Source organism: Bos mutus, chromosome 11, assembly GCF_027580195.1.
Source record: "Bos mutus isolate GX-2022 chromosome 11, NWIPB_WYAK_1.1, whole genome shotgun sequence".
Lineage (NCBI taxonomy): Eukaryota > Metazoa > Chordata > Mammalia > Artiodactyla > Bovidae > Bos > Bos mutus.
Genome location: NC_091627.1, coordinates 87,461,716 through 87,486,722, shown reverse-complemented (window position 1 = coordinate 87,486,722; position 25,007 = coordinate 87,461,716). Strand labels below are relative to the sequence as shown.

Here is a 25,007-nt window from a genome sequence, read left to right as displayed (position 1 = left end):
CAGGACCTTAACTTACACAGCGAATGAAAAAGCAGAGAATGAGAAAATAAGGATAACTGAGCACCTGTTTCTCTCCACCTGAATTTCCAAAGGTGTGGCGGAGGCCATTCTGAATGACATTTGAGATCCCTTCCATGCTGAAGCGCTAAAGGCAGCGATAAACGGCCCGGAAGAAAAGGACAGGGAAAGAAGTTCAGAGACTATTAGTAAGAACGTCCCACGATGACTTATGCGCCCGAGAGGCAAGCAGTTAGAAAACGCCACCAACTCATTCAGATAAAGCAAACAAAATCACGCTTTTTTAAAATGCTTCTGCTTTCATCTTTGCAAGTCGGATGCAAAAGCAACCGTGTTTATGCTACTATATGTGTGAAGATATGTCCTGAAGTAGCTGATCAGTAAATCTGCTCCAATACAAACTCTGTAAGTTGTACAGGTATTTGTTTGATGCAAAATTTGCCACATGACTTGAAAGATACCTTTTGATATTGTTTACCTATATTTTTTCAAAAGTCTGAAAACTTAACACTAACAGTATGCATATTTTCAGTCTAAGTTTGCATATTTCTACTATAGGCCTGGAGAAGAGTAACATAACATTTGGCAAATGGAAACGCTGTTACTCAGAGCATTGGTTATGGCTTCCCACTCACTCTGCAAGCCACCTGCCACTGCCTTGGTGCAGAAAATGCGAACTGGAGGAACGCATATGCTCTCTCTTCCTGGAGAGCAGAGTGGATCCCACGTGCCAGCACAGCCCCCTAAGATTTCCACCGACTTTTCCATTCTGTTTCTAGAAAACAATTCTCGCTTCTTTCTCCCAGCAACTCCAAGACTTCCTAGAACCTGCTGTGCGGGAAAGGGAACATTGTTTCCCTACACTACTCATCTTGATGTGTAACCCAGTCTACAAACTCGTCAGACGGTGGAAAGAGTCCGGGGCACCTCTGTGGCTGCTGAGTTAAAGGACTGTGATGGATCCTCTTACAGCATGACTAATCAAGGAGAAAGGCATTCTGAAGCGGAAGCTCAGTCCTGATTCACCGGATGCTTCCTTCCCCTGGAATTTTATGGGGGTGAGTTGTGTCAGTAAATACATCTGAGGTGTCAACATAAAGAATATTTTACTAGGCCCTACGGACCAGAAAAAAAGGGAACCAAGGCAATGGTCTCTACCCTCAAGAAACGCAAAGTGTAGCTCAGTGATTCCTAAGGCATGGTCCAGGGCCAAACCCACCTCTATCCCAGGAAGCCTGAAACCCTTTCAGGGTCAAAGAGCTCAAAATTATTTTCTTAGAAAATACTAAGATATATATACTAAGTATAATATATATACTCAGATATAATTCTTACTCTCACTCTCTCATGATTTAAAGTACAATATTTAAAATGACAGACTAGATGCAGAAGCAGATTTGAGAATCTAGCTGTCTTCAATTAAGTCAGGTATTGAGACTGGAAAAAACGCATAGCTGTGCCATTTTTCTTAATCTTTTTACATAGTTATTTCTCATAAAAAATAAGCTATTTACATAAGCGTGAGTAATTTTCTTATTTGTATTTTCCCCATTTTCCTGTTGGTTTTTTACATGGATTTTTAAAAGTCAGCTATGTATATACACATATCCCCTCCTAATGGACCTCCCTCCACTCCCCAATTCCCACCCCACCCCTGTAGGTCATCACAAAGCACCCAGTTGAGCTCCCCTTATTGGTATTTTTAAATGAGTTAATATGTTAAATTTTTCAGTTTTAACTTCTAATACAGTAAAAAGCAATATAATCTTTATAAACAAAAGGTCTTTGGAGTCTTCAGTGAATTTTAAGAGTATAAAGAAGTCCACACAACAAAAAGCTGAGAAATACCAAAAGGTTTCATCTTTGAAGAAGCTCAATGCCTTTGTATCAATCACATACTCGATGGTGCTTCTGAAAATCCAAGTACTTCATGTGAGTTTGTCCAACTACATCTCTCCTCTAACCCTGTCCTTCCAGGATCTCTACACTTCACTTTGTCTCAGTAAGAATCAAATGTCTGGTTAAGATACCCCCACTAAACATACTGTTAACTTTGCTGGCAGCATTAACTCTTCCTTTTGATGAATTGCTGCTAAGCTGCTAAGTCACTTCAGTCGTTTCCGACTCTGTGTGACCCCATAGACGGCAGCCCAACAGGCTCCCCCGTCCCTGGGATTCTCCAGGCAAGAACACTGGAGTGGGTTGCCATTTCCTTCTCCAATGCATGAAAGTGAAAAGTGAAAGTGAAGTCTCTCAGTCGTGTCTGACTCTTTGTGACCCCATGGACTGCAGCCTACCAGGCTCCTCCGTCCATGGGATTTCCAGGCAAGAGTACTGGAGTGGGGTGCCATTGCCTTCTCCATTTGATGAATTAGGTTAGTATTAAAGTGAAAGGCGCTCAGTCGTGTCTGACTCTTTGCAACCCCATGGACTATATAATCCATGGAATTCTCCAGGCCAGAATGCTGGAGCAGGTAGCCGTTCCCTTCTCCAGGGAATCTTCCCAACCCAGGAATCAAACCCAGGTCTCCCCCATTGCAGGCAGATTCTTTACCAGCTGTGCCACAAAGGAAGCCCAAGAATACTGGAGTGGGTAGCCTATCCCTTACCCAGCGGATCTTCCTGACCCAGGAATTGAACAGGGTTCTCCCGCATTGCAGGCGGATTCTTTACCAACTAAGCTATCAGGGAAGGTTAGTATTAACACCTCCAGATAATCATGTCTGTAGATTTCTCACACTATCATATAATTTGTTCACATTTTTTTAAACAGATTATCAAAAGAAAGGACTTCTTAGGACCCAGCATCTATGATAAAACTCTTTTCAAATAAATTATGTCTATCAAATGTAGACATGTTCAAATGTTCCTTTCAAAAGCAACAAAGAGAAAAAATACTTAATTTTCTATATTACTTCACTCTACTACCTACAGGCATGTTAAAGTCAGAGAATAATTCAGAAAACCTCAAGCAAAACATTTTAGAATCAATGTACCAGAAAACTAAGGTATACTTCACATTTAAACAGAGCATTCTAAAAACACTATCTTGGGACTTCCCTGGGGGTCCAGTGGTTAAGAATACACCTGCCAAGGCAGGCAACATGAGTTCGATCTCTGGCCCTTGGACTAAGATTTCACATACCACAAGACAACTAAGCCTGCACGCCCCAGAGCCCATGCTCTGCAACAAGAGAAGCCATCAGGATGAGAAAACTGCTCTTCGCAACTAGAGAAAGCCTGCGTGCAGCAACAAAAACCCAACACAGCCCAAAATAAAGAAATAAATGAAATTTAAAAATAAAAACACAGTCTTTACTTTTCCAATTGGAAACCTAATTTCCATCCCTTGGTAGGAGGGGAAGGGGGGAGTTAGTTTATGCAAATTTTTAAATTCTTAAACAAAGTTAAATCTATTAAATGTCCAGTTTTGGATATTACTGAGCCATTTCAACTGCCAACAGCCTGCGTTATCTATGAAAGATGGCTTTCCTGCAACCAGGTTGAGTGAAAGTGAATGAAAGTGCAACCACGTGAAGTCAGAGTAACTTAAAAAAATACAAAAATAACAGGTGATCTTGCCCAAAGAAGTTTATAGTAAAGGAACTCCCTGTAGAACCCTTGCCCTCGTGGCTGGTGGCAGCTGAGTCAGTAACTATGGGCAGTTAGGCCCCAGCAGACCCTGACCAAGCAGGCAACATTGCAGCCAGTAAGGCTCCACTGGGAAAATGACAGAACAAGAAAAATCAGAACATTCGGGGAAGTAAAAAGAAACTGTCTGAAAGATACGCCTCCCCACCTCCAGCTGCCATCAACCCTCACCTCCCCAGGAACCACTGAGTAACAAATGTCTCCCCCGACTGCATGTTCAAACTCCACGTCTCTGCGAGCCCTTTCCCACTGCTGCGCATGCCTGCTCAGCTGTGTCGGACCCTTTGCGACCCCGTGGACTGCAGCCCACCAGGCTCCTCTGCCCATGGGACTCTGCAGGCAAGAATACTGGAGTGGGTTGTCATTCCCTTCTCCAGGGGATCTTCCTGACCCAGGGACTGAACTGGAGTTTCCAGTGTCTCCTCCATGAGTAGGTGGACTCCCACCATTACCACCTTTAAATTCTCAAACCCTCAACCTCTCTTTCCCTGGGGTTTCCAGAAACAACTCTTCCCAGCATCATTGCTCTGATGCTGAAGGCTGCGGACACCCTTTAGATCTCTTGGAGACATTCAGTAATTTCTCCTCCTTCTTCCCTGGATTTCTAGATACCACACTCTCCCAGGGTCCCGCTGCCTCTGGGTTGCTTCTTCTGTGAGAAGCCTCTTTCTCTGCTCACCTCTTACATACTGGTATCTCCCCAGAACTGTGTCCCTGTCTTTCTTCTCATGCACACTCTGCTTTTCCCACTTCAACTTCTGCCTCTGGAGATCCACCACTCCACTATACCAAGTGCTTAGAACACAGTCTGGCACAAAGGAAGGCCTTGAGAAACACTAGCTGCCTTTATTATAATCTCCTTCCTGGGTTTATGTTTAGTGGCCTATTGGACATCTCTACTTAAACATTCCAAAAAAACGTGTCATACCCAAGACCAAATTCATCTTCCTCTCCCTCACCAAAAAATGTTTTTACTAAAAGCCTATTTTTCCCTCAGCATTCTACACCTCTCTCCTTCATTTACTCAATCTTTCAAAAAATATACGGAGCCACATATTATTCCACGTATTAAGGATTCAAAGTGAACACATCAGACAAGGTCCTTTGTACCCTTGTGACCTGACATTCCAGGCTAAGAGGAGCAGGAAAAGTTAACAGAAGTAAAGGAACCAGATGACGACAGATAATGCACACCCTGCCAATAGCTACAACAATTAAAAACTGGATGCCTACTTTACACTGAGAATGCAGAGAAAAGTTCTCCTAGGAGGTGACGTGTGAGCTGAGACATGAATTATACACCCACCCAGATGAGCTACAAAGGACAATGGAGAGGAGAGCCTCTCAAAGCAAAACCAAAAGGCGTCCTGTTATCCTCTCCAGCAGGATGTGAAACTGTGGCTACTGAGTGTTTCCATTCTCCCTTCCTTCCATAAGAAGGTGTTACTGCACTGGCCCTGTCCTCTCTCCATCCATGTGTGCTGGAGATGCTGGAATGGGAGGCTCACTCTTTGTACCCCAAGCGGCTGCACCATCCAGAGCCAACGGGAAGGACAGACATCCCCCAAGGGCTCTGCCTGTTGCAGTTCCTGTTGAAGAGACCTGCATGTCTGTGTCTATGCCACCGCAAGGCAGAAATCAACAACCCGACTCTGGTTCCTCCCTTCCCCAGTGTCCCGACAGATTCGAGCCCCTTAAGATCTGTACAATTCAACTATTCTCCCATCGCTGTCACTTCCTTGACTCATTTCTTACTCAATGATAGCAAGAGCCCCCAAATCAATTCCGTAGCTCTAGCTGTCTCCTTCCAATCAATGCTCATTGAAACACCAAATTTAACGTTCCAAGAGACAAATCTGAACATGTAACCAGCAACTTAAAACCTGTCCTGGGTTTCTTGCAGCCTTTAAATAAGGGCCAAATGCTATAGTGTAGCATTCAAAGCCCTCCATTCTCTGGCTTCCACTTTGCTATTCCTCACCCTCTTTTTCTTGATTTACCTCCCTCAACTTGTAGCCACAATGAACAACAACCTTCAGTTCCCCAGGGGCTCCTGTCACCTCCTCCAGGGGGCTGTCCATACCACCCCCTCTGCTCGGTGTGCCTGTCCCTCCTTGCCTTACCTGTCCTCAGGACTCAATTCAGACCTCTAAACCAAACTACGAGTGACAATAAAGTACGCCTCCACCACCGGGCAGTACCAGGCAGAGAAGCCACTAAAGACACGGAAGCTGTTTTGAACATAGCAATTAGCACCTATCCCTGGGTTTCTCAACCTTGACACTGCTGACGCTAGGGTCAGATGGGTGATTCTCTGCCGAGACAGCAGTCCTGTGGGCTGTAGGATGCTGAGTGGCATCTCTGGCCTCTACTCAGCAGGATGCCCAGGACACCACCCCCCATCCCCCCAAGCTGTGACTCTGCCAACGTTTTCAGACTTGCCTGATGTCTCCTGGGGGGCCTGGCTGAGAACCACTGCGTGTGCCTTGGATGGTTTGTCAGTAGATCCCCAGCACACAGGCAGCATGCCCCTAGACGAAAGGGTTCACTCTGCATCCTTAATACCCATGCCTGACACATAATTAAGAGATCAATATATGTTTGTCTAATAGCCCTAAATGAAAAGATAAAAATTTATTTGCCACTCAGATGAACCTTGAAGGAATTATGCTAAGTGAAGTCAGTCTTTCTCTAAGACAAATACTATATGATCTCACCATAGAGGAATCTTAAAATAAAAACCTGAACTCATAGAAAAAAAGAGATCAGACCTGTGATTACCAGAGATGGAGGGTGAGGGGAGAGGGGACTGGAGGAAAGTGGTCAACAGGTATAAGCTTCCAGCTGTGAGACGAAAGCACTAGCGAGGGAACGCACAACACGGCGGTTCTACCTAACACTCTCACAGGGCACGTGAGAGTGAATCCTGCAAAAATGGAAACCTCTTGTCTCTTTTCTTTCCTTTCACTGTATCTATATGAGAAGACAGATGCTAGCTAATCTTATTATGGTAATCATTTCACCACATACATACACCAAACCTTCACGCTGTATACCTCAGCCTTACACAGCAATGTGTGGCCTTTATTTCTCAATAAAAGAAAAAAAGTGATTTTTTTAAAAAGTGAGGATGAGGCACAAGATCTAAAGAAGAAAGAGTGCAGAAAGAAAAAAGAAAGTTTGGGTCAAGTTTTCATAAATCACTCCATCTCACAGTCTTTAAGGACAGAAACAATATCAGAGACACCTTCATGCCCACAAAGCACAAAGCCATCCTCACGCATGCAGGGGGCACCTGGTGGACCGTCACTGGCTTCAACTGCAAAATTTTCAGCGATCACCAGTGAAATACTTCCAGATTTTATTTTTTTTTAAATAAACCAGGAATCACACCTTAGTCAAAAGTATTTGGAATCAGAAAATTTTTCAACAGTGTTCTTGGATAGAAAAATGTTGGACTAGAAATCAGATATCAGGCTCTTGCCCAGCTTTGCCACTAATTGTGTGACATGACAGCAGTCCCTGAGCCTACAAAGGCCTGTCTCCTCATCTGTGAAGCGGAGGATTAAAGATGTCATTTTTAAAGGTCTTATTTGTAACTTCCAAGAAGATACATGATTTTTTAAGAAGGCAAGTCAAAGCCACGCATATGCACATACGCACGGACACCGAACAGTACGAGACTAAAAGACATAAGGCCATGACGTAAGCACTCCGCAGTGACAGACTGCCCAGCCAGATGACACGTTCAGAGCCACCAACTCCAGTGGCTTCCTTATTCTTCTGCAGACACGAGTACATTTTGGAGATAAATACTAGGTCTTTAGGTTCTCTATTCCCATGATATGTCCCACGCCTGTGTCATGGCAAGCATTTATAAACGTCTGCTAAGCCGAAGACGCAACACCTAAGACCAGTCTTAGAGCCTCGGATAACCATAGCAGGGGGCCTCTGGATTTCTAGCAGGAGAGAAACTTTTTTAAACAAGTTAAAAGGCAAAAGTAATCTAAAGGCGAATAGAAGAAAGAAGATATTACAAGATATAAGGTTATTTGTCAAAGGAGTGAACGGTGGAGTTCTGGCAAAGTCCACTGAAGAGCCTGAGAGGTCAATGTGAGATCAATGAGATAAAATCATCGTGTTGACATGGTTTGTAAAACAGTGGAGTGACTAAGAAATCTGAAATCCCTAGGATAATGAAAGAGTAGCAAGTAGAAGAAGATTAATGAACAAGACTGGAGAGACTACTGGTAAGACAAGAAGGAAAAGGGCAAGAGCCCCCACAGAGCGCACAATAGATTCTGCTTTACGGCTGCCCAATAAATTCCAAAAACAATACACTCTCTTGGAAGGCAAAATGAATTTTGAAAAAGATAAGACCTCAGAGGCAGATTAAATTTACTTTTGAGTAAAACATCACCTCATTTAGGAACACTGCATTTATATGCTTAAGAGCAGATGCAGTGTTATTAGGTACTTATGGTACTTAACTGGGCCGGTGAGAAGACTTTCTCTGTGCTTAAATTTTATAAGTAGGAAGAGGGAGGAGGAGAGAAATGGAAGGAAGGAGGAAGAGAAATGAAAAGAGGGAAGAAGAGAGGCATTTCTCTGTTGAACATTTCTCAGATGAAAGTGCAAGAGCCATGTCAAAGTATGACAAAAGTAAGTCTCAAGGTTACAAATGTTTGGTGAAACAAAGGACATTCAATAAAGGGCTGTTACAATTTAATTAAAATAAACAACAGCAGTGTTAAGATGTCAAAAATGCCTCCATGTAATCCACCATTTCTAGATTGGAAGGACCCAAACTTTCAAATTCAAAATGAAGTGCTGGTGAAGGTTCTGTGAGTCTAAAATTATTTTGTAATCGATCCACCACATCTTAATGAAGGTGTAAATAGCTCTGTAAAATGCCCTTCTCAGGATGGAAATTTTGATGGGAGCCCATTTATAAGCAGGAAAATGATTAAGCGTTACAGTATTCACTTTATTGTTCCCCTCACTGCTGACAAAGTGCCAAAGTAACAAGGCAAGGACAGGAGAAGGGGTTTACCGAGTTCAGGGCCTTGGTCACATGGTTTATACTGAGAATACTCACGACTGCCTCATGACTGCTTCCTTCCTTGGCATGAGTATATACTAAAGTTTCAAAGTCAGTCATTCTCTGGAAATTTTTCTCAGACAAAAACAGGAGCAACAAAGTGTAAACAAGATATGGAAGGTTAAAAAAAAAAATCTGTAAAAATCTAAAAGACAAAGAAATGAGCCAAGCCCTCCAGGCCCATCCACATCACCCCACACAGCTCAGAACTGGAGAACCCAGAGCCACAGGTCCCCCACCTCTGTACAGTCTGTTCATCTGCACTCCAGTGCACACTGGTTCTGTGAGCCAAGTCCTCTGTTGAGCTTTCGTTTACCCATTTAAGAAATGGCAGCAATATGGCTCAAGCGGTAAAGAATCCATCTGCAATGCTAGAGACATGGGTTTGATCCCTGGGTCTGGGAAGATCCCCTGAAAGAGGAAACAGTAACCCACTCCAGTATTCTTGCCTGGAGAATCCCGTGGACAGAGAAGCCTAGCGGGCCACAGTCCACGGAGTCACAAAAGAGTCCGCCATGACTAAGCACAACACAGCACAGCAATAATATCTGCTTTACAGGGTTGTTGTGAGGATTAAATACAATAGTTCATGGGAAGCACTTAGCGTGTTCAGCAAATATAAATGTTCAAAAAATGTTTGGGCTGTATTCCCCTTTAAAGGCTAGAACAATTTAGAAAAAAAAAGTGGGGGGGGGGGGGCTAGAACAACATATGGGAAAAAACTCCCAAAGAGAAATAACCATACATTTCTACTTTCTTTCTACTTTTCTCCCAAACAGTAAACAAGAGTATTTCAAGTTATCCTCATATAAATAAAATAGCAACAGAAATAACCACCCTGATTATAGTCTCCAGCTTAAAAAGGACTGAAGACAACACAAAGAAAGATACTACTGTCTGGGACTGAGTCAGCCAGAAAACTTGAACAGAAACAAGTAACACTTTCAGGTAACTCAAGGTCTTTCTGAACAAGAAAAACAGCTAGACAACACCACATAAACTGAAAAGCAACACGGAATCAGATACAGCATTGTGGTCTGTTAATTCTTTTCCAGAGTCTTAAATCAGCTCATTCTCTGCACAGTATATCATCAGCTTAACTCATTTCACAGAAAGCAGGATCCAAGACAGAGAAAAACCAAACTAACCTAGAGGTCAGGAAAGTCAGACTATTCCCGCTACCAAATTTTCCTAGCTTTTCTCTTAAGCTGACACCTCACGTGACACCCAGTGGCACAGACCTCTATCAGGAAAGCCTTAAAAATCTAAATATCAAAGCTCAATAACAGGAAAAAAGTTTGGGAGAAGCAATTAGGAAATGCTTTTCACCTATTTCTGACTCTTATTCTAATCCATGCTCTAACTCCATTAATATTCTTTGTACTCAAAGTTCAGAAGAAAGTGAAATTCAAACATAATTACTGTTCTTTATAAATCACATCATTTGTAATAGTTTAAGTGACATGATTTTCAAATATTAATTTACAGTAAAGAACAGTGGTTAATTTTTTAGTTCAAATTCTCAAAATAATCAAAATACAAAAGATGAGAAAAGCATAGAATTGAAAGCAACAGTTAAATGTTGAAAAAAAAAAAAAAGTAAAAATATTCAAATGATTAGTGAGCTATTACCTAAGATGTAAAAATTGATCTTGCTTGTTTTGACACTTCCTCAAATCAAATAATTTTAATGTGATTATATATCAGTTATAAATGCAAACTCTACCCAAAAATAATTTTTTAAAGATCCAAGTTAGAAAATGAGTTACACCAAAGCAGGTAAATATTTAAACAGATCTTAAATACTGAACTACTATTTTATAAATTCACTCTCAAAGCAGAAAGATGGGATATGAATAGGAGTAAATGGACTAGCAGCAATTTAATTGCTTGTATTTGAAGATCTTTTAAAACTTTTATTTAATTTAATCTTAATATGGTAATTAAGTATTGGCAAGCATTTTCAAAGCTACTAAGTTAGAGTAAAATAACCCTGGCAGATTTATGAACTCTTTTCTAATACTTCTGGATACTCTAAATATACAGTAAGTTCAGAGGTTCCTGGCATATTATGGCTTTTACTTGAATTTGTATTATGTTAACAATTATAAACCTCTCCAAGACATAAAGGGGTCAAGAGCAGAATCCTGAGAAATACATGATTCAAAAGGATATACACACCTCAATGTTCACTGCAGCACTGTTTACAATAGCCAGGGCATGTGAGCAATGTAAATGTCCAGCAACAGAGGAATGGATAAAGAAGATGTAGTACAATGGGATGTTGCTCAGCCATTAAAAAGAATGAAATAATGCCATTTGCAACAACATGGATGGACCAGGAGTGTCATACTGACATTTAGAAATGACTTCGTTCACACGCACTGGGATTCATATATCCTTTTGGATCACATTTATATAAATGAACTTACTTACAAAACAGAAATCAGACCCACAGAACAAGCTTATGCTTGCCAGGGCAAAGGATAGGGGGAAGGGACAGTTAGGAAGTTTAAGATGGACATGTACACACTGCTGTATTTTAAAAAATGGATAACCAACAAAGACCTATTGTATAGCTCAGGGAACTCTGCTCAATTTCCTATGGCAGCCTGGATAAGGGAGGAACCTGGGGGAGAATGGAAACATGTATATGTATGACTGAATCCCTTCACAGTTCACCTGAAACTATCACAACAGAGGATGAGATGGCTGGATGGCATCACCGACTCGATGGACCTGAGTCTCAGTGAACTCCGGGAGTTGGTGATGGACAGGGAGGCCTGGCGTGCTGCAATTCATGGGGTCGCAAAGAGTCGGACACGACTGAGTGACTGGTCTGATCTGATACTCCAATACAAAATAAAAAGTTTAAAATAAAAACGAATAGACTCCTGATTTTTACTACAGTAACTGCTAAATCATGAAAGTTCACTATTACAGTCAGATACCAAAAAACCACTGCAGAAAACAAACAGTACATAATAGTAAGATAGCAAAAACTATCTCTAGATAACATTTCTCTAGGCAATAAAGTGAAAGTGAAAGTCGCTTAGTTGTGTCCGATTCTTTGTGACCCCATAGGCTATACAGTCCATGGAATTCTCCAGGCCAGAATACTAGAATGGGTAGCAGTTCCTTTCTCCAGGGGATCTTCCCAACCCAGGGATCAAACCCAGGCCTCCCACATTGCAGGCAGATTCTTTACCAGCTAAGCCACCAGGTACCACCAAAATACAAATTTGTTCCATATCTAAAGTAATTTTTAATTCATAGGTGTGAATTATTAAAATAATAAACATGCATGACTAAGTTTCTCTCCACCCTATAATGACCTTCCATTTTATGCCTAATGCTAATTTTTAGGAATATTCTTTGCAATATATAAATGCAAAGTACTATAAAATATCATCAACAAACTATTGTTGAAAATGTGTTAATATTTACATTCAAGTATGTGTATAGAGCTGACTTTATCCTCTCAACTACCACTATTTAGAAAAGGAACAGAAACAGCCCTTTCCCACCTTCTCTACTACTCTGTTTAAACTATCTTTTATCACTGTGTATAAATACAGTATGTTCAACGAACTGTCAGTTTGTTTTCTGTTTTTTTTCATTTGTCCCCCAGTCTGGAGACAACTGGTTTACCTGCTGGCTCTCTTCATTTAGTTAATGGGAAACTGGGATCAACCCAGTCAATCTTAAAGGAAAATCAACCCTGAATATTCATTGGAAGGACTGATGCTGAAGCTGAAGCTCCAATATTTTGGCCACCTGATGTGAAAAGCCGACTCACTGGAAAAGACCCTGATGCTGGGAAAGATTGAGGGCAGGAGGAGAAGGGGACGACAGAGGATGAGATGGTTGGATGGCATCACCGACTCAACAGACATGAGTTTGAGCAAACTCTGAGAAACAGAGAAGGACAGGGAAGCCTGGTGTGCTGCGGTCCCTGGGGTCACAGAGTCAGACACGACTGAACGACTGAACAACACCTGGGAATCTGATACAGCACACAGGTCTGTTATTAGGTGGGGACCCATGCCAAGTGACTTGGAGATGGACAGTATCACCATCTGTGGGCATAACTTAGGCTGCTGGAGGGGCCCTGAGAAAAGGAATAATTCAACACACTCTGAGAATAAAATAGGGCTATGTTTTATAGTAAATTTTAGTCACAACACAGTGATCTTTTATCTACACAAACTCACTTAAAAGGAGCTTACTTTTTTTTCTTCTAATTTTTAATTTTATCAAATTTTAGTCTAAATCAGGGGTTGGCAAACTTTTCCATAAAGGGCTAGATAGTAGATATTTTTGGATTTGCAGCCCACACAGACTCTGTTACAACTATTCAACTCTCTACTTATAACACCAACGAAGTCATAGACCACATGTAAATGAAAGAACATAGGTGTGTTCCAATAAAACTTTATTAATAAAACTGGCAGAGGGTTGATTTGGCCCTCAGCCAATAGTTTGCTTTGCTAATCCCTGGGCTAAATTATCTTAGGAAATGTAAATTTTTTAAATTCCAAATTAAAAAGGAACAACAACAGAAACACAGGTCCTTGTTATTTAAAGAGCACCAAATTCAAGTAGTTATGCCAGAACAATTTCTTCTAGGCTTTATTGCCTGTATAAACTAGAAAACTTCAGAATAATCTAATAGTAGCTGTCTAAATAAAAATAAATGTTTCTTAAAGTCAGTTTTGGTCAAGATTAAATGAAAAACTAATACTGGGCATTTTTGCATGTAAAAGAGAAATAAAATAGATTGACTGATAGTCATAATACAAGCTAAGTGAGTCATACAGACAGATGGAGCAATGCATCTGTGAAAGAAAAATACACACAAAAAAGATTATCTATCATCCAAGCCCTAGCTCCTCCTCATCCTTAAGCAGTTACCTCTCCAACACCAAAAGCAATAAATTAGGGTAGTATGATTCTTTTTACAATGGAGTCACCGATTACTAATATCTCAGAAGCTTTCAGAATAAACTTCTTTGGGATAGACTGAAGCAATTATATCGGGTTGGTCAAAGAATGTGTCTTACAGAAAACCCTGATAAACTCTTTGGACAACCCAATACATTTTTGCTGGTGGTGCCAGCAATACACTAGAACTCTCAACAGTTCCGTGCAACATGGACAACAGAAAAGATACTGTATACACTCCCATCTTCTCAGGCCTAGGCTTTGAATAAGAAACCTTACACATGACTTGTAATTGACAAACACTGGATTCCGAAGCAGGAAGAACATCCACTCTAGGCAGGCAAACACTAATGTCTTTACAATGTGAGATAACTCCAGATGACAACCACTACTAAATTAGTTTAATCTCTTAAATTACTAATGTAGAGACAGCTGGTGCACTTCAACCTGTTCTTGTACTCCTGTAAACAGCCACTGAAATTCAACGACCTGTGAATCTACTTGATAGAAGCAGAAGACTGGCCCCCGCCCCAAAAAATCCCTGACAGAACAATAATTCAAAGCACAAATCCAAATCCTCTGACATTCCATCCTCTTCATTGTGAAGTTTCAATTTAACAAATGTGTATTGACAAATTAGGTGCAATGCTGGGGAAACAATGTGAGTGAGTCCTCGCAAAGACTGCACTCCTTCCTAAGGAGAGACTTAAGCAACTGATCACCACAGAGTATGGTACTAAGACAGCAGGAGTATGTGTACCCTCAGCTCAAATGTGACACAACAGGCAACTCACAAAGAATACAAACAGTCAATAAAGCAAACCATTATCTGCCTACTGGATCAGTATATATAAGAAGAAGAATAACCATCATCCGTTGGGGGTTTGGGGAAATGGCCACTCGAGTTATGCTGTTACTGGGTAACATTTATGTAGGACACTTTGAAAAGATGGTTGCTTAAAACTGTATTTTTGACCTAAAAATTCCACTGGTTTTGGTGAATGGGGAGACTATAGTTTCACTACAGTCAAAAGAAATATATAAGGAATAAATTCACCTTCAGGAAAAATGGTGAGTTGAGTCTGATAAGATAAATTCCTGATACCCACAAGATATTCAGGGAGAAATGTCTAGTAAACAGCTGGACATATAACTAGCATTTACTCAGGATATATGCTACTCTTATACACATCATAATTTCACTTAATCCCTCCAAAATTCAAAGGGGTATGTACCCAGGGGCAGGATCAGGATTCAATCAGAGCTCTTAACCCAAAGTTCTTAATCAATATGCTATTCAGCCTCAATGTGTTTGGCACCTGGCAGAAAGATCCAAGGAAGAAATACAGATTTGCAAAAAAAAAAAAAAAAATTTTTTTTTTTTTTTACTATTTATTCATCAGAAATTTATTGAGGACCTAATGTGGGACATAGGAATAAGTTAGATAAAGTTACATTTTCTATCCACAGGGAACCATAACGGAGACAGACATGAAAACAAAAAATTACAATATGGCATCATGGTACTAACAGCAACAGTTAAGAGAAATAATACTAACCCCAGAAGGAGAGGACTGTCAATTGTGCATTGGAGTAAGAGTCATCAAGAAAAGGTCTAAGAAAGGAAGATAATGCCTGACCATTATTTTGAATAATGAGTTAAAAAAAAAAGAGAGAGAGAAGAAAAGAAATCTCCCAAGAGGACAATGGAAGCAGGAAAGGAAGGAAGGTCACTCCAGAAAAAGGCAGTAGCGTAAATGGTCACGCCACAGCCCAACACAACATAGTCAGTTCAAAGAAATGCACGCGCGCCACCAAACCCACTACCAGTGCCCTTCAACCATTCCGATCGCTACTCCCCACTCCTGGTTTTCTAGATGCTGAATAGGATAAAGGAAATAAAGTCTCTGACTCTATTAATCGACACTCTAGAATTGATGCTTTTGAACTGAGGTGTTGGAGAAGACTCTTGAGAGTCCCTTGGACTGCAAGGAGATCAAACCAGTTCATCCTAAAGGAAATCAACCCTAAATATTCACTGGAAGGACTGATGCTGAAACTTAAGCTCCAATACTTTGGCCTCCTGATGCAAAGAACTGACTCACTGGAAAAGACCCTGATGCTGGGAAAGATTGAAGGCAAGAGGAGAAGGGGACAACAGAGGATGAGATGGTTGGATGGCATCACCAACTCGATGGACATGAGTTTGAGCAAGCTTCGGGAGTTGCAGATGGACAGGGAAGGCTGGTGTGCTGCAGTCCATAGCGTTGCAAAGAGTCGGACACGACTGAGCAACTGAACTGAACTGACTTAAGTCTCATTAGCCAAGGAGAAGATGTACTCTTCCAACATCCCCTCCTAACAGAGAGCTGAAGAGGGGCAGGACAACCTGCCCAGCCCACCAGAAGAAGCAAGTGACAAGGTGACTACCACATTGGAAACAGCTCCCCATAGCATTGCTAGCAACTGCCTCAACCAAGCTTTTCCTTTTCTTGATGGAATTTGTTACTACCTGAAGTTACAATGTCTAGTCACACTTTTCTTTGTTTAGTGCCTGTCTCCCTTGTTAGAATATAATCTCCAAGAGGCCAGAGGCCTTATCTGTTTTATTCAGCACTGTATCTTCAACAGTGCCTGGCACAAGAAAGATACTCTGCAAATGTTTACTGAATGAATACTTTTATCTTATCCAACACATAACAGATTAACTTTAAAAACTAAATCAACATTTTCACTTTCAGAAGATACTCAGAAATTTATTTAATATTTATGAATAGCTTCTCTAAACCCACTAATTTTTTTTCACTGTAGCAAATGTTTCAAACAAAGTATGCGTCCAAAATGAAAACCTAAACTCTGCTCTATTCACACTCATATTTTATTACAGTCTCTCTGTACCAAAAGGAAACAAGTTGGCAATTATGGATAAAGTACTACAAATTGATGCTCTGTTTCAATGAAATGTGCTTAAGGGAATACTGAAGAAGTCCACGTCTTTGATAGATATAAAACATATCTAAGGTAAAAAGAAAAAAAGTGACCAATGTTATTAGAAAACAAGTAATGCATGATATCTACAAAAGGGTCACCAATCCTTGGTGAGTCAGTCGGTAAAGAATCCATCTACATTGCTGGAGACTGCCTACAATGCAAGAGATGCAGCTCGATCCCTGGATCAGGAAGATCCCCTAGAGAAGGAAATGACAATCCACTCCAGGGAAATATAACTTGCTAAGGAAATCCCATGGACAGAGGAGCGTAGCAGGCTACAGTCCATAGGGTCACAAAAGAGCTGGACACGAATGAGCAACTAAACCACCAAACGTGATAGCCAATCCAGAGATCAGGCCTTGCCAAAACTGCATGTTATATAAAAGGCCTGGAAAGGCAGTATCTTGGAATCTGTTTCGCCACTGGCCATTTCACTTTAAAGTTCCTTTGAGCCACCGATCACTATTTTCAGAATCCTTGATAGGTTTCAGGCTCCTTGTGTCACAAATGGAATGGCTCTTCGCCATCCTTTTAAGCTTCATGATGATGGCGGGAACTAGTGCCACGAGCTTAATGATGCCATTATTAGCCTAATTAAAGGTTTTGACACAAATAGCAGATCAGGACTCAAGAAGCAACTTCACATGTCCAAATATTGTGGGGAAAAAAAAATTTACTGTTCCTATGAATCTATTTCAAGGCTAATAAAAGTTCAAATAAGACCTAAACGTTGCCTTGTCAAATCCATTTCTCAACATAAGTACCATGTAAAATCACACAATGAATCCACTCAAACCCTTTTTAAATGGAGTTAGAAAAAGAAGCATTTAAACTACTCTAGGGATACATTTATTTTCCTCGCCTAAGTGTTAACACAAATAAATGGAGGAATTACATGTAACCCCTAAAAGTAGATAGGCAGAAATTACCAACCATGCTATGACTTTTTAACTAAGCATTTTATTTAATCACACCTGCATAAAAGGACAATTTAAAGGGTATAATTTTAATTTGAGATATAAAATACTGTTCCTAATTAAAGCAAACTTTATCCAGGGCTGTATACTCAAACAAATGTTTTGGTTTGGGGAATGTATGGGTGGGGATTTTTTCTTTGGTGGGTGCTGTTTTCTTCAGAGTTGTCGCTAGAAGTCACTAAACACTTTAACCAATACTACCATTTCTAAAAAATATTTTGCTCCACATATCTGGCAACTTTTGCAAAGTCTGTTTATAAACTATGTCCTTTCAGTGTACAAACAACATTAAACCAAGAAAATGTGCATATACTCATAGGCCAAAGACAATATAATGAATGGACTAAATAGGAAGATTCTTTTTGGTTTGTATTACCTCTCATTGGTAGTTCCACATCCCAGAACTGCCATGCTCTTTCCTGGATTCTATCAGAGTCTGATCAATGAGATCTATTTCTCTGATAAGCAGTCTTTAGAAAGAATAAATCAGACTTAGTCAAAGACAGAATTTTTATAACTCAAGATGTAATGGCCAGTTTGATGTAATTTGCATTATCATGTTTTCACTATAGTGAATTTAAAAAGTACAATCCATTTAGAAAATGAATCCCTTTGCCCAACCATTCAAGTTTAAAACAAAGCCAACACTTCTTCACATAGAAACATAAAGGTGGCAAGATACAAGGTCTCAACTTATCAAAAAAAAATGAAATGCCCATAAGACCAACAGGAAATGTATCTCAAACACTTAATAGTTAAGGTTCATAATGAAGTTTAATCAAGTGAAATTAACAGCACCACTTATGAAAAATGAAAAGCAGAAAACAAAAAGCTTCGTACCAAAAGTCAAAGATTCAAATACCCTCGGGTTGTTTTCACCAGTCAGTAATGGTCTAGTTTGCTAAATACTGGGCCAAATGGGTAATGTCATGGAACTGCCTGTAACAGCCTCTCATTCCAACTTCACTCATCAATCAGGAGAAAACGATTTAAATGTCAACCTCTGCTTTTAGGCTCCGTATACTTCAACTACCTCTAAAAGCACCCCATTTCTTACTATATCTCACAAGGGCTAAGCAAAAACAAGAGAGCAGTATCATTCAGTTGCCCACCAGCCAAATATAAATAGCCTCTGTTAACATTTTGAGGTACTGAAATGGTCACCTGCTAAAGCTTTTCCTTCAAACATTCTCTTTTATTCTCCCTCTCTTCCTTCTCTTTACCTCCCTCCTAAACATTTCAGCACTGAGTTGTCCAGATAACCATCATACCCTCACCCCAAGAAAACACCTCTCGGAAGGAGGGAGTACACTGGCAGTCTTGAACACGAGCCTTCAGCTCTCTGGGGAAGACCCTGCGCACGCCCTGCTCCTGCACACGTGGGTCCTGCCCGCCTCTGCTGGCCTCACGGAAGCCACTTCCAGCGTGTTCGTGTCACCCACACAACACCACTTACTGTGCCGGGCATGTGGCTTCTCTCGTTCTTCCCGTTCTGAGAGCTGCCGTTCTTGAGTTTCTTTTTCTTTTTGGCTGTTTCTTTGTGCTCTTTCTGTTTGTTTTGTACTTCGATGAGAACAGAAATAAAGCTGTTCTTCACTTCTTTCTCAAACTCCAGTTCGTCTCGCAGGGCCAGCTGCTGCACCAGCTCTTCTGAGTACTCCTTGATGGCCGTCTCAATTTCCTCCAGCAGCTCATTTAATTCAGATACTGACAGCCTTTTCACCCCTGTGACCGAAAAGCAAAGCAGAGCGGACACGAAGACCAAAATGTTTCAAGGCAGCACAGTAAAGTGTTTCTTGCCAAAGAGCAAAAACATCATATTCTGAGCAATTAAACGGTTTGTGGTGGTCTCAGACTCCTGATGGGCAGGTCTGAGTAGAGGTAGGTGGGGAAAGTTACTTCTCAAATGGCTGAGAAGAAAAGTATAACAAAATTTTTTACTTGTCTAAAATCAATGGTTCCATGAACAGTACTTCAGTCAAGACTTAATAAGCTTGTGCAAGGAAAAGAACACGAAAGCAGAGAGAGAGTACAGGAAATCACCGTACTGAAAAGAAATCACAGGCCATTGAGCAGGGTTCTGGGGCGCTTCTGAAGAGACAAAAAGTCCAACTGAAAGAATTAAGCTAAATACATTCTTAAACATACATGCCCCAGTGTGTGAATCTTACTGAGAATTGGGAAGATGAAGGGCAGACGATTTCCTGAAGACCCTTTTCAGGTTTTTCTCAGCACTTCCCTTTATTCTCAGGAAATAGTAGAGAAATAGGACATTATTGAAGCCCTACCCCCCAGCACCTCAGAATATGACTGTATTTGGAGACTGCATTTTGAAAGAGATAATGAAGTTAAAATTAAGCCATTAGGGTTGGCCCTAATCCAATGTGACTGATGCCCTTAAAAATGAGAAGATGAGGACACAGATACACCACAGGAAAGTCCACTTGAGGACAGAGGAAGAGGCCTCAGAAGAAATCAGATCTGCTAACACCTCAGTCTCAGACTTCTAGCCTCCAGAACTAGCAAGAAGCAAATTTCTGTGGTTTAAGCCACCCAGCCTGTGGTATTTTGCTACAGCAGCCCAAGCGGACAAATACATGATTCAAAGGTAAATATGACACAGTCCCTAAGCAAAGATAAACAAATGCCCTGAGTACCACCGGAGGGGAGTGAGGAGGGCAAGAGTATGCAACCCAGCCTGTGAGAACCAGAGGTTCCTGAAGGTGGTCACACTCTATGGCTGAGGTACACGAAAGCACAGACAGAACCAACGTAAGTAAGGTTTCTTACTCTCTTCATAACTGCTTGTGCTAGACCTCTTCAGAGTTTGAATTTCCTGGGAAAGCATTGAAAGCCGATCTGACTGGGTAGGCGTTTCATCATCTTCTGGGTCTGGTGATTCCTGCATCATTTCTTCAATTTCTTCAATCACCTTCCAAAATATACAAACCACTGTTAGTCAAACACACACAGGTAAAACGGTCCATCTGTAACACGATGCTCAACTGCAGCAACCAGAGTAGAAGTCCCCTAATTCTATATTAACCAGCAGTGTGCAGGAATTGGTTGTCTGAATAATCAAAGGTTTGTAAGAGTACACCAGGTTTATCAAAAAAAAAATTACAATATAGTAAACACAAAAGTAAACAGCACATGATTTAAGACACTCATCACATATCAGTTGGCCCTATCAGATCTTGGAATCTCTGAGTTGCTGCTAAGAATACATGCATAGGACTTCCCTGGTGCTTCTGTGGTTAAGAATCCACCTGCCAATGCAGGGGACATGTGTTCAATCCCTGGTCTGGGAAGATCCCATATGATGAGGGGCAACAAAGCCCATGCACCACCACTACTGAGCCTGAGCTCCAGAGTCTGATCCACAACGAGAGAAGTTAACACAACGAGAAGCCCGAGCGCCACAACCTGAGAGTAACCCCCACTCGCCGCAGCTAGAGAAGGTCAGCACACAGCAAGGAAGACCCAGAGCAGCCGTGAATAAATAAATATTAAACACACACACACGCATAATCTACTTGAGACGTGCCAGAACTGGATCACAGTTACAGTTAAAGCAAGTGACAGAGAATTTACCGTATGCCACATCCAAGGACTCAATCTAAAGCTATTTAATAAAATTGACACAAAATTTACAAAATACAACAGTGTAAAAACCTTTACACATAAAGCAAGAAATTCTTGCTTTGGCAGGAAAGTTTTCCTTTAACAACAGAAAAAGAATTTCATATATTAATTCAAGGGGAGATAGAGGGATATCTAGGGACTTCTCTGATGGTCTAATGGTTAGGACTCCATGCTTCCACTGCAAGGGGCAAGGGTTTGATCCCTGGTGGAGGAGCTAAGATCCTGCATGCCACGTGGCCAAAACAAATGTTTGCCAATATAAAAGAAAAAAACAAACTTATGGTTACCAAGGGGAAGGGGAGGTAGGATAAATTGGTAGTATGGAATTAACAGATGCACACTATTATATAAACAAGATAAAGATTCACTGTACAGCACAGGGAACTACATTCAATATATTATTATATATTATAATATATATACACTATAATAGGTTATAACAAATCTAAACAATAAAGATATATACATACATTATGTATAAACAAATCTGTTGTTACAAATCTGTTTATACTTTGCTGTATATCTAAAACTAGCACAATATTGTAAATCAACTAGACTTCAATAAAAATAAATTTCAAAAAAAATAGACCTAAGAGTTTTAAAAAAACTATTAGGGAAAAAATACAATATGAAGCAAGTTTAACCTTTTAGGACGAAGGAAAAATAGAAGCAAACCTGAAGGAGTGGGGATTACACTAATTTAGTAAGAAGAGTTTCCAAAATAGGCATTTTTAAACACAAAAACAAGACACTGAAAGAGGCAAAGAATCTGTTTCTGTCCGTCAAAAGCAGGGATAGCTCGGTTTTCAGGCACAGAACCGAGAAGGCGACGCACTCTGGGGGTCACACCTCTCCCCAGAGTATCAGGGTCTTCCTGCACTCAGTCGTCTAACTTACTATCCTGCTTTTTAAGCACTCTCTTCAAGCCTAGGATGATCCAACCACAAATATGATGGAGCATCAAGATGACACATTTTTAACGTACCCCTATCATACGTCTCTTTACTGACCTCATCTTTCCAACCTAAAAATACAGAATTCAGTTTCAGTAGCCGTGGAACATGATTTCAGGAAGAAGTTCATGCACCACAGTTTGACAATACAGCAGAAGTGGGAAGAGTATTCAGAAAATGAGAAAGCTGATTCAACAGGTTTTAAATGAATACAGGGTTGACATTATTAGAGCATTCCACAGGAATAATGCTCACTTCTTTCCTGGGTATACAATAAGGACTTCTAGTAAGGTGCTAATGACTTCTTCATAGGTTTTAGAGAAACTAGGTAATTTCTGCACAGATATAGTTTTCCCATGTCTGCTCAAATATAAAGAAAGAGGAAAAATTATAGTATTTTTTCTGATTCCAGTGGAAGCAACAGCCTTCTTTTAAAGTAACCTGCTATACTGTTTTAACAGTGCTTATCTTGGAAAACTGCATATATTGAAAGATGTTCCCAACAAACATAATCCATCTGCTTCGGATTACATATACTTTCTTCTTTCCTCAGAAGCTGTTGAGCCTCTATTACCAGAAAACACAGGGAAAAGTCAGTTCCAACAACCCGTCACTTAATGGCCACACTAAGAAATGGCTTTGCAGCCGAGGTTCCCTTTCCTTGATGGAGGGGACTGTCCTTTGTACCTGGTCTGCAGTGAAGAGGGGCTCGTCGTTAACGCAGGAGACGATGATTGAATGCATATCCAGCTGTTCTCTCAGCTCCTCATCATCTGAGGTATCAAAGAGCAAGCTGTCACTCATCTAAAGACAAAAACGAGCCACTGTTAAAAGAAGGGCCTCTGATCACAACAAAGTCAAAGTGTCTGGGTCCAGAGGGCTGCCAAGGGAGCATCTGCTGAGAGGTTCAAAAGGCAGAGCTCGTTACAGTTACTCTGTACCAGGCAGTATGCGAGGTACATTGCACAGCCACCTCGGACAGAAAGGAGAGGAATGCAGAATAAACATGAAATTGCTAGGGGGCTGCACACATTCCCTTTTGCCCAAACGGACATATACTTCGTTGCTTATTTCATGGAGAAGAGGGTCCAGGAAGTACGAAAACATCTGATATTCTACAGCAATTTGTAGGGAATTATAGCAAACGGGGGTGGGGGGACAGACAGGGTTAGCAGCAAATGTTATTTAATTAATGATCTAATAGGACGATCGGTATATGTCAAAATTCCACAGAAAACAAAGTGTGTTACTTGCAGGCTAACTTTTAATACAGTGAAAGATAAGCAATCAAATTCTTGGCAGAAGGGAACTGTCTACAAGGGTTATACTTAGCCCTTTCAGCAGAACCCTCTCTTCTTCCAAAAAAGTTTCCAGCTTCCAAAAATATCTTTAACTCTATCCTGGAGATTTTCCCTTTGCCTCACTACCATTTTTCTCCCCACTCTATGCCCCAGGATACTGACCTTTATGGACTACATCAAAGGATACCCTTGGCTTTCAATTCCCTAGTGGCCTAACACACTAGCAGATACTAGGAGGAGCTGGAAGGTGGGGCAGGGGTCGGGGGAGAAGTCTGGGCATGTATTCCGCTGTCTGTCCCCACCAGACTCCAAAGGCTGCGGCACCTGTCGAGCTGATCTCACCTGCATGGCTACTCTCCACAGGTCCCGGTAGCTTGTTCCCCTCCTGACCTCTCTTCATGCCTAAGGTTCATGCTAAAGGGCTGCTTGCTGTCGGCATCCCCAGGGTATCTGACCATATCTAGCTCATTCGGTGTCCTCTACCCTCCCACACCAATTATCAACAGTCCCTATAATAATGGCCTCGAGTTTACTAACTGTAAAGGCCAAACGTGGAAAACCCAGCAGCTTAAAATGGACAAGCGATCATCTATCTATCATGAATCCATCATGACATGACCATTCAGACGATGAATAAAACTGAAATTAGAACTCTATTTGTCAGAAGCAGTGGAAACTGAGTTCTCAGAGAACAGATGGGCAAGGAATTATGTAAGAGGCAATCGTGTATTTTTTATTTTATTATTTATTTTTGGCTACCCTGGGTCTTCATGGCTGCACACGGGCTTTCTCTAGTTGCAGCGAGCAAGGACTACTCTCTAGCTGTGGTGGGCAGGCTTCTCATTGCAGTGGCTTCTCATTGCGTCACAGAGCACAAGCTCTAGAGAGAGGGCTCCCACAGTTGTGGACAATGGGCTCAGCTGGTCCACAGCGTGTGGAATCTTCCCAGACCAGGGATCAAACCCGTGGCCACTGCATTGGCAGGCAGATTCTTAACCACTGGACCACCAGGGAAGTCCACAGTCATGTATTTCTAACAGACAGTATATAATTTAAAACGATAGTATTTTACTTGGGAAAATTATTCATATATATATACACACACATAAGTATAGACATATGCATATATATATAATTGTATATATATGTGTATATATATATAAATATATATATAAAATTGAAGACACAATTGGATGGATGTAGGTCTCTACTACCTTGATAGTTTCTCACAGGTCTCACATTTAATGGTCAACACACACCACAGAGTAAAAAAAAACCTGCAGGTGAGAAATACAAGGGAAAAAAACACCAGTGTGCTGCCTCTCATCACATTAGGCTGGGGAAGGAGCCACAGCGGCCCTCCCGCTCTGTCTGCCACCACATACAGCAAGGACATGCTGCACTGCAGTGATGACACCCTCGTTGG

The 25,007-nt window shown here is 41.0% G+C and overlaps 1 protein-coding gene across 3 annotated transcripts in view; it reads right to left on the bottom strand.

The window, feature by feature from the left end:
- Positions 1-25,007, bottom strand: part of FEZ2 (fasciculation and elongation protein zeta 2) — a 45,197-nt gene that overhangs the window by 10,778 nt on the left and 9,412 nt on the right. For 2 of the 3 annotated variants that reach the window (XR_011466115.1, XM_070379742.1), the window contains exons 3-5: positions 22,968-23,084; positions 20,473-20,614; positions 19,139-19,407 (exon numbers count right to left, since the gene is read on the bottom strand). Coding sequence is in view for 2 of the 3 variants with exons in the window: in XM_070379742.1 (XP_070235843.1) it covers positions 19,139-19,407; positions 20,473-20,614; positions 22,968-23,084 (528 nt within the window). In the remaining variant the exon portion in view is untranslated. Of the gene's footprint in view, positions 1-64; positions 146-19,138; positions 19,408-20,472; positions 20,615-22,967; positions 23,085-25,007 lie in introns of all 3 variants that reach the window. The other variant, XM_070379741.1, reaches the window with a different exon arrangement.